We start from the raw sequence: 10,000 nt of genomic DNA on the forward strand, positions 1-10,000 counted from the left end.
GAGAGGGGGGGAAAAGAGAGAGAGAGGGAGAGATAGAGAGAGATAAGGAGAGAAAGAGAGAGAGAGGGAAGGAAAGAGAGAGAGAGGGAGAGAAAGAGAGAGGGGGAGAGAGAAAGAGAGAGAGGGAATGAAAGAGAGAGAGGGAACGAAAGAGAGAGAGGGAGAGAAAGAGAGAGAGGGAGAGAAGGAGAGAGAAGGAGAGAGAGAGAGGGAGAGAAAAAGAGAGAGGGAGAGAAAGAGAGAGAGAGGGAGAGAAAGAGAGAAAGAGAGAGAGGGAGAGAAAGAGAGAGGGGGAGAGTAAGAGAGAAAGGGGAGAGAAAGAGAGAGATGGAGAGAATGAGAGAGGGGGAGAGAAAGAGTGAGAGGGAGAGAAAGAGAGAGAGAGAGTGAGTGAGTATGTTAGGTTTATGTAATCATTGCCAAGAAAACAAATCACACAGAAAATTAATAGGTCAGTGTTATGCCAAATAATATATAAATCACAGAAAGCTAAATTTGTTAAGAAAGGTTATATTGTAAATCCTGGAAGTAGACTTTTTTGACTCTATTTTTTTTTTTACAGACAAATTACCCGTAAAACATCTAGTGATCGGAGTGCTTTCATCAAGAGATCACTTCTCACAGCGAGAAACTGTCCGTCAGACTTGGGCTTCTCACCTATCCCACATTCCTAATGCGAAGTTAGTGTTTGTCTTAGGGGAGACAGACTGTCACCTTCATCCTGCTGACCGTAAATCTGTGCAGTCGTGTAATGAATGGATGATATCTGAGAGAGGTAAGTGCATTGTTATGGATGTATATATGAATATATGTTTCTTTTTTCCCATTCTTATTTATGTGTATTCTTCTTTTGCCTAAGCATCTTTAGACATTTGATTCTCTCACATTTTTATCCTTCTCTCTCTCTATGTCTTTTGATGTTTAACAGGAGTGTATGAATTGTCTTTGATTCTCTATCTGTTCCTTCTCTTTAATTGTTAATAAAACAAAATTCAAATCAAATACTTTCGTTTGATTATAAAACTATTCATTGCCAAATTACAATATTTTTTTGTATTCATTACAGAAATAACAAATCATTTCTCAGAAAACTTTGTAAAGCTGGGAGGAACTTCAGGAGACCAGAGTTGGAATAGATTTGAGTGTAATACTGGCCTAGGCTTCAGAATTTTACACAGTGTAGTAGTTGAAGCTTTTAGCATAAAATCTGCTGTTGTAAAGAGAGTCCACAGGATACTCATCATACTACAGGATGCAGAAGAAGTTCTTGAAAGTGTGATTGTGGATGAGGAGAAATGTGTAGAGGAAGATGGCTTCTGCGTGGTTAAACTTGTCACTTCTCTGCTCCTGCCAAAGGGATTTGAAGGGGAGGTACTGATTCAGAGGAAGGCAGAAGATGAGGGACTCTGTGATGAATATATTTTTGATGGTCACAGAGATATGAATATGGTAAGTTTGATTAAATTCACGCTTTAGTCTGTGATATTGGAAGTAATTACCTTAAAAGAAAAAAATTGCTTATCAATTTATTTTCTTAGACATGTCAGTGGACGAAGAGCTCAGCAATTGATTTCAAATATGTTAGAACGAGAAGAGATGCAATAGAGAAATGGAGTTCATCTGTTTGTTCTACTGTCTCCCTAAAATTTACAGTCACAGGTATGTTAAAAAAATTTAACATGTAATCAGAAGTTTAGAGATTATTGTGATTATTATACAACTGTTATACCAAAGTGTATAGCATTTCTTAGTAAAATGAATATCATATATGATAAATGGTGTTGCTTTTGATTTTAATTCATATAATATTGGATTTTGTTTTGCAGAGCTTGATAAATTAAGAAGACACATGGACAGCCGTTCTGTTAGAACTAAAGAGTGGAGGGAATATATAGAAGAGAATAGAAAAAATATTGTAGAAGAACAGAATAAGAACCAAGATCTTTTGATATTGCCATTTCAAGATACTTACTCAAATTTGCCTAATAAAACTATGAACTTTTTGATGTGGTAAGTTTCTTCTGTGAACAGTACAAGAATGAGAAAGTATTCTTGCATTCTTGGTAGAGATTTCTTGTGCCAGATCCATCATTTAGTTAAAAGATGCACATAAAAATGTCAAATAATTGCGGAAACAGCAGTAAAAGGGATTAATTATCATATTTCATGCCTTTTAGGCAGTGCACAGATTTATTTAACCTGATGCTGCTGGCAATGACATGTAAGTACATGCCATGCCCAATGTGAGTTTAGTTTATCAATTGTTGTTATATATAGATGACTCTACATATAAATAATCATATATAATTAATCACTTAATAGTTCTGCCTATATCAACTGTTTTAACCTTTTTCTTGTTTAACCTTTTTGATTTATATTATATTGCTATGAGTAATATCAGTAACATATGGTAATAACTATGCCTATAATGATTATAACAAAATAATGCTGATAGTATTAGTAAAAAATACTTTTCTTGCAAACTCAAGGAAAGGTGAAATTAGGTGAGGGCACAAGTTCTATGAATTAACTCCTTGGTGGTTAAGCATTTGTGGAGCTAGCTATGTGCAGACATTTCACAACACAGTACTGCAGTGAGCATTACATTTTCCCTGCTGCATTAGGTTAACTGAAGGACATATTTTTTTGTAACTACCCTTCCTCAAAAGGAAACCAAAGTCATGTTTTGCAATAATACACATAAAAAGATAAAAACTAAACTAGTGATAGAGGTTAAAAAATGGCCTTAATCTAAAATATATTTACTTTGATAATATCTGCAATTTAGGACTATACAAATATTCAACTATAGTGTGATTGTTATTTGTTGGTGCTCTAGAATTTTCAGTAATATATATATAGTGACTGAAATGAATGCTCACTTGATGTCAGAGCTTGTTTCATTATCTAGAAATATTGAATTTGTTTTACTTATCTTAGCAAAGACTTGAGTAATATAGATTATTTTATTTCTGTTATTTTCTTTCTTGTATATAAAGAATGATTAATGGATGGCCTCTGGTTATTTCTTTACGTGATTAACGTATGATATAACCTTATTTCAGCTTCATTCTTAATCAGTAAAAACCTTTGGTTGGGAATCTATAATTGGTATAATTTTAATGTTTGTATCCATATTAAGATCAGGGGTGGGTCCAGAGAATTTTCTGGTGGGGGGCACAGGGGGTAACAACAAATCTGGGGGGGCTGCCAGATTATATATACAAGGGGCCATTACGATTAGTCAGTGACCATCAGGGGGCACACGGGGTGGCCAATCAGGAAAAAAAAAAAAAAAAAAAAAAAAAAAAAAAAAAATAAATAAAAAAATAAATAAATAAATAAAAAAATAGAAGACAGCTTAATGGTCTGAGCTGCTGGAGGCAGCTCACAAACAAGGGTGAGACTGACTTGTGTAACCAAACTTGATGTTACTGGTCAAAGATGCCACAAAAGAATGATGGCTTTAAGTTTTTTCCTGTTTTTTTTGTTTTTTTTTTTAGATGCAAAGGAATTAATGAGCTCTCTCTGTTTTCCAGGGTCACCAAATATAACAAAGCTGCTTTTGTGATGAAAGTGGATGATGACACTTTTGTAAATGTCAAGGAACTGAAGAATCTGTTAGCTAGTGAGAATGATAGAGGTCTTGCTTGGTGGTCACTTTTCCACTTTCACCGGAGTGTGCCAATCTACGGCAAGTGTGCAGATGTGAGGTATCCAGGGCTAACATATCCAACTTTTCCATCTGGTGCAGGGTACCTTATGACAGGTGATTTCTCATTGATTATTATACACTGATTTAAAAAAGAAAATATATTTATGTTGATACTTTAAAATATCTTATTCTGTTGGAGTCCATACAAATATTAGAGAAACCTTTAATGAAATTGGTTCATGATGTTAGTCTTTATCATCCAGAAATAAACAATAGAAGTATGTGTAAACACACAACATTGGCATATGATGACAGTAATATTACAAAAGATAAACCATGTTATTGACTTAGCACTTATTTTTTTCACAGGATCCCTAGCAAGTGCCATTGCTACCCTAGGCCCTTCCCTACCACTGTATGTGGGTGAGGATGTGAGTATAGGTATCTGGGTAACAGTCAGTGCTCAGGATGTGAAGACAATTGATGTTCCTTGCTGGCTTCCCCATCCTACATGCACAGAACCTATACTTGAGTCTCAGCTTACAGAATCCCAGATGAAAATACACTGGGATTTTTATCTGCAGAAGAGATAGTAAGGGAGTTCCTCTAGAGCAATGGTATTCATTGCATAGTTCATGATGCTTGCAACACACAAATTGTTGGCTCTCCATCCATGAAGTATTTTACAAATTAATGAATACCAAAATTCTAATAATAATATATATATTTATTACCTGTTCAAATACTGAAAGTCTTAATAAGTTTGCATGTTTACATACTGGCCTCATCAAATATCTCTCTCCAGCTCAGCTGCTGGGAAATGACAGGTGTCTGGAAGCTGTTAATCTTAAAAAAAATTATTTGAACTTTTTGTGGCAGATTTGGAGGGAAGCATTAGCTTTTTGTCAGCAAATCATATTTTATTGTAGGACCCAAAATGAGAGACAGACTTTGCATCACATTTGTGAGAGACTTAATATAGTTTTTTTTATATAAAAAGAGTTGATTAATTGCTATGATAAATATCCTGTAAATATGTCACAGTATATAGAAAATGAGCGTTTGCTTAAGTTGCAGCTCTCATAGTGAATGTAATTCACCAGAGTGGCTCTTGCAACAGTTTGAGAACACCAATGCTTTAGAGGATTGCCTAGGTATTACTTTGTATCTTGAATTTCTCAGCCATGTTTTAATCTTATAGCTTGATGTCTATGTTTGATGTTTGTAAAATATATGAAGTGTAGGAGATGAATAATAATAATAATAAAAAAATCATATTTTCAGAATAAGATTTTGAGTTACCTTTGTCAAGATAAAAATGCTGGTGATACATTGTTCATGATTGCCGATTCTTATTCATTCATACTTTTAATATCTACAACTAAATAACTTGATATGCAACAAAACATGTGAATATTGCATTATTATTGAGGATGAATCTACCGATACTAGCAGTGGCATAAAAGACAGTTTTGAAGTAGAGGAATCAACATTTTTGAAGTAGAAGAACCAGTACATTCATTCACCATATCCATTAATGCACACAGTTCAGTTACAATGTATATTATAATTTAACAGAATCCTACTCTACCTCTATTATTATTTTTGTTATTCAACTGTTCTTTTTTGAGAAAAGTATCCTGTACTGAACTAGTTAGACTGTCATTTTATGCATGTGTATTACTTACATGATTATCAGACAAACAGATGAAACATAATTATAATATAGATACCAACTTAGTTATTATTATTATTATTAAAGTTATTATTATTATTATTTGAGGAAAGTACACTGCACTGAAGTGGTTAGACCGTCAGATTATGCACACTTTTTACACAAACGTCTGAGTGGGAAAGAAAAGAAGAAAGGTAGGAGGGGAAGGGAAAAAGAAGGGGTAGAAGAAGGGCACTTAACCCGATGCTGCTAGGAAATTGTGAAGTTAACTGTAATCTTGTTATGTGAAATGTATCTACACATAAATGGCTTAACAGGTACTCGACCACTAATGAAGCAATTGTCTACATGCCTTCATTTGAGTTTTTTTCTGATGCTGTTGATATCAATAATGTAATTATTATTGACATTATAATTATTGCAGTATTATTAAGAATGCCATTAGCAATATTAAATAAAAGGTTTACAAAAATCAAGGAAAATAGTAAACAAATGAGATAGGTCAGACAACTGATTGACTCATTGGAGACTAAGCATTTGTGGAGTCATCTACTTGCAAATACAACTAATACACACAATTCACTGTGGGCATGGCCTGTCTGTACATTCCACCGAAGGCAGCACGGGGCAAAAAAAGGGGGTTAGAGGGAGAAAGGCATGGGAAAGGGTCTTAAAGAGGAGGAAGAGGACGACAGTGGGAGGGAGCAAATGTAAGACTCAAAGTAGGTAGGAGCAGATGTAGGGCTTAAAGCAGGAAGGGAAGTAGGGCTTGAAGTAGAAAGGGGGATGAATTTAATGAAGATTTGGGAATAAGAGAGGGTGGTAGAGTGAGAAGAGGAAAGATAGGGGGAAAGGAAAAGGAAAAGAAAGAGAGGAGGCAAGATTTTTCATGCAACTTGCTGCTCACACTCACTGTGATAAGGTCATTGTATATGTTCACAATATAGTGAAAATGGCTTTTAATGTAAGCATAATTTAAAGTATTTCTTATCTTGTTTTCTTGAAGAGGGCACTTATTTACAGCTGCTGTTTACTGGATTTTTCAAATGTTAGAAGTGGGAGGGGACAGATTAAGGCCCTTCTAAAATTGGGAGGTATATATTCCTCTGCTCCCCCTCCCATCTATATCCCTGATCACTAGTCTAATAAAGTCCCTGATATGAGAGATCTGCAAGTAGTGTCCAAACTGCATCTTTCTTACTGTTCTTGATGCAGCATCAGTAACTGTCTTGTACATTTGCCATATTTATGAGCTCAAGTAATATATTATTTTATATTTATGGGCTAAGAAAATTAAATATAAAAGTAAACAGTTTCATAAAGATTTTAAAAGGCTGACAGCATTACATGACATACTAAAAACAGTATTTCCTTTTTGACATTGTGGTAAAGATCACATTTCGAATTTTTGTTTAAAAATTCAGCATTCTTAACATTAAAAAGTAATATGAAAGGATAATATTAGCTAATCTTTTATTTTCTTCAAAAAAATAATCTGCATTATGTAACTCTTACTCTTCAAAGGAATGAAATGAAAGGTGCACCAATACTGAGTTGGTAATTTGGAAAACCACTTGTGTGTTGTTAAAATGTTAACAAGGCACTTAAAAATAGCAGAAATAATAAAATACCAGTAATTTAAAAGCATATACATTACAAATTATCTTCATTAGCTACATAACAGGCACCTTGAAAATTTGCTGACTGAAAAGAAGAGAGAAACAAACAGATTCGTATTCATAATTTAATTACAGTTCTTTTGATGTAATTACAATGCCTTATAAAACATATTATAAACAATATATACATACACTAATATCCTCTTTCAACAATTTAATCCTCAAGTCTTTTGATCTTGCAGAGATGTCTGCAATTCTTCTTTTGCACTAACTACCATGAGATGCTCTCGCAATAAACGCTCCTTATGCATCTTAACAAGCACCTCCAGATCATCAAGTGGACGATAATAATAATGCACTGTTTGGGACCCTGCCATCATGGTTATGTATGCAGCACAGGCAAAGCGCAAGTAACGCCCCCATGTGACACCAGCTGGCATTTTTATTTATAGAACTTGTGATGTTTACGTTTCAAAGTTGCAGAGGATCTTAGGGAGACTGCGTGTCTGGTTTTGTTTAAGTCAGGATTCTGTGTTCTGGTTTTTACTGTGGTAACAATCCTTCGTCTTGCAATTCTTGTAGAGCAATGTCCTGTGCTTGTCGTTTCTTGTAGGTACGATCTACAAGAAGAATAAAAAAGAATAAAATTATTTATTCAAGTAATTTATTATAACTGTCTCTTATATATTATGAATCAAGGAATGTGCTTTACCCACTGATACGGGGGACATGCTTCGTAGTTCTATTTTTCTATTTGTTACATATAAATGACTCTGTGTGTGCTTAGTTACCTAGAAGTCAATTATGCCTGCCTGTTTACCCCATTCCTATAATAATAATAATAATAATAATAATAATAATAATAAAATAAATAATTATTTCTATTATGAATATTTACAATACTTTACAATAATAATATTAACAACAGCTGACTCCTTGGTGACTAAGAGCTTGTGAAGCAATTTACATGTAAAAAAAAAAAAAAAAAAAAAAAAAAAAAAAAAAAAAAAAAAAGAAGAAAAAAAGAAAACACCATAGTGAACAAAGGATGTATTTGAGTTAATGAGTCACTGGAAATGAGTGCTTAGTATTTCAAGGTAGTTTTATTTGATACACAGAGGACTTATTTGGTTTTCAAAGCACTCACACTTAATCCCTTGAATTTTAAACTATAGCAAATATTTCAAAACAAACAAATAAACAAACAAAAAAACACAAACACTCACGTACACACACTCACTCACTCTCTTGTATGCACGCACGCACACACGCATGCATACAAGCACGCACACTCACTCTCTCTTTCTCTTACACATTTTTGAAATAACAACCATAATAAAAATAAATATCCAATTTTTACTTGTATTTACTTACAAAAATTCACTTCTCCAACATGCCAATTAATCATGGAAAACTCGAGGGCAGCTCCAAGAACAAAGAACATGGGCAGGAAGCGGTACATGCCCAAGTAACGCTTCCCTGGCCACTTATCCAAGAAGTAGCGAAGCCTTGCGTTATACAAACGTATTGGCATTTCTGTAAATGTTATAGATTTTAGTACTGTATACTGCACTATTCTGGGTAAAAGTTAACCTTGTACTGATGAATTCTAAGCTTTTTCTATAATGACATAACTGTCGCATATGAAAGGTTACAAAGTAAATAAACCTAGTGATAAATGTGGTCACATGATACCCTTGGAATGGGTATCCATGGTACTCTTGGCAAAGGCTAACAAACCACTGGCTAGACAGAGCTTGGAGTTGTTACTTGTTTTCTGAAAAATCAACAGGCAGTCTACAAAATGTATATGCAATGTTAAAAATTTGTTGATGAAAGATGAACCTCATGTCTAATATATTTGCTATGCCTTATAAGTTTACTTTTTCATTTTCTATGATAGCACTAAGACATGGAAAATCTAGTGACTGTCATTAAGAGCAGGAAAACTACATTCAGTGATACATGAAATAATCTGCACTAGCAAAGAATAATGCCAGAAATGATAATAAATGCACAACATATAGGCTATGCTTCCTGTTTCTGGCACACTGGAAAATATTACATGGGTTTGCTACATCAGGCAAAATGGGTCACGATTAGGTAATTTCATCTGTTTCACTAGCATTATTTATCCATGTCTCGCTAGAAGGTCTAGCACATCATATAACTACATACATCAAAAAGGTGATTTTTCCTAATAGTTCCACCAAACGGATCATGACAGTATTGGTATCACTGGGTTCCACTCGTCTGTAATGCAAATATGTTGGTTTTATTGGGTGGAAATCCCGCCAATAGCGACAAGCTTAGTCCCGATAGCAGGGGAGGGCATGAAATGTATCAGGGAAATTGCAGGGTAAAATATTAATAATCTACTCAGAATCAGGCATCACAAATATTGTCCAATGCATGGTCTGTGTCCCCTACGACACCCCATGGAACGCTGCTACCCACCAAACCCAAGCTCAAGAAAACAGAATCCTCCATGTATTAATGGCAGGAAAGAGCATTGGACTGACTTGACAATGGCGCTCTCCTGTCGTGAATATGTGTAGGATTCTTTGTTTTCTGAGCCAGGCATTGGGGGGTGGCAGTATGTATCATTCATATTTTACCCCACAATTTCCCTGGTACCTTTCATGCCCTCCCCTGCTATAGGGGCCAAAAATATCAGGATTTGGGGGGGTTTCCGCCAATAATTTATATGCACTTGAAAAATAGGGTAAGAGGAATCCAACGGCACCAAAATCATCACGTTCTGTTTGGCGGAATATAAGAAAAAACAAAAACAAAAATATATTAACATTAAAGTCAAACGTTAAAAATATAATGTGCAACACACTACATTTTTATGTTACTGTCGATTCTTCAAATTACATCATTCAGGAATCCCTATTAGACACAGAAACAAACCTTAGGCTATATAATTTTCTCGATCATTTATGTCACTTTACAAATACGCATTTCAGGACAAATTAGAGGGATTGAATATGTCTCTGGCGAGTTACGTAGTCGGTAGCCGGGTCATCTATCCGGATTGTGTAACGG

At 34.7% G+C, this 10,000-nt stretch overlaps 2 protein-coding genes across 2 annotated transcripts in view; one reads left to right on the top strand and one right to left on the bottom strand.

The window, feature by feature from the left end:
- Positions 1-562: 562 nt before the first annotated feature.
- On the top strand, positions 563-4,941 carry LOC113806206 (UDP-GalNAc:beta-1,3-N-acetylgalactosaminyltransferase 2; the record flags this gene model as incomplete). The annotated part of the gene is given in 6 exon segments (XM_027357330.2): positions 563-775; positions 1,067-1,449; positions 1,539-1,659; positions 1,827-2,010; positions 3,540-3,769; positions 4,025-4,941. Coding segments are annotated over 6 exon segments (1,355 nt in total), but the record flags the coding sequence as incomplete, so codon positions are not given.
- A 2,119-nt stretch (positions 4,942-7,060) lies between these two features.
- Positions 7,061-10,000, bottom strand: part of sloth1 (sloth 1) — a 2,964-nt gene continuing 24 nt past the window's right edge. The window contains exons 1-3 of the mRNA XM_027357329.2: positions 9,866-10,000; positions 8,324-8,485; positions 7,061-7,569 (exon numbers count right to left, since the gene is read on the bottom strand). The exon at positions 9,866-10,000 is cut by the window's right edge and continues 24 nt beyond it. Coding sequence (XP_027213130.1) covers positions 7,493-7,569; positions 8,324-8,483 — 237 coding nt within the window. The 5' untranslated portion in view covers positions 8,484-8,485; positions 9,866-10,000 and the 3' untranslated portion in view covers positions 7,061-7,492. The remainder of the gene's footprint in view (positions 7,570-8,323; positions 8,486-9,865) is intronic.

This window comes from Penaeus vannamei, chromosome 10 (genome assembly GCF_042767895.1).
Source record: "Penaeus vannamei isolate JL-2024 chromosome 10, ASM4276789v1, whole genome shotgun sequence".
NCBI lineage: Eukaryota > Metazoa > Arthropoda > Malacostraca > Decapoda > Penaeidae > Penaeus > Penaeus vannamei.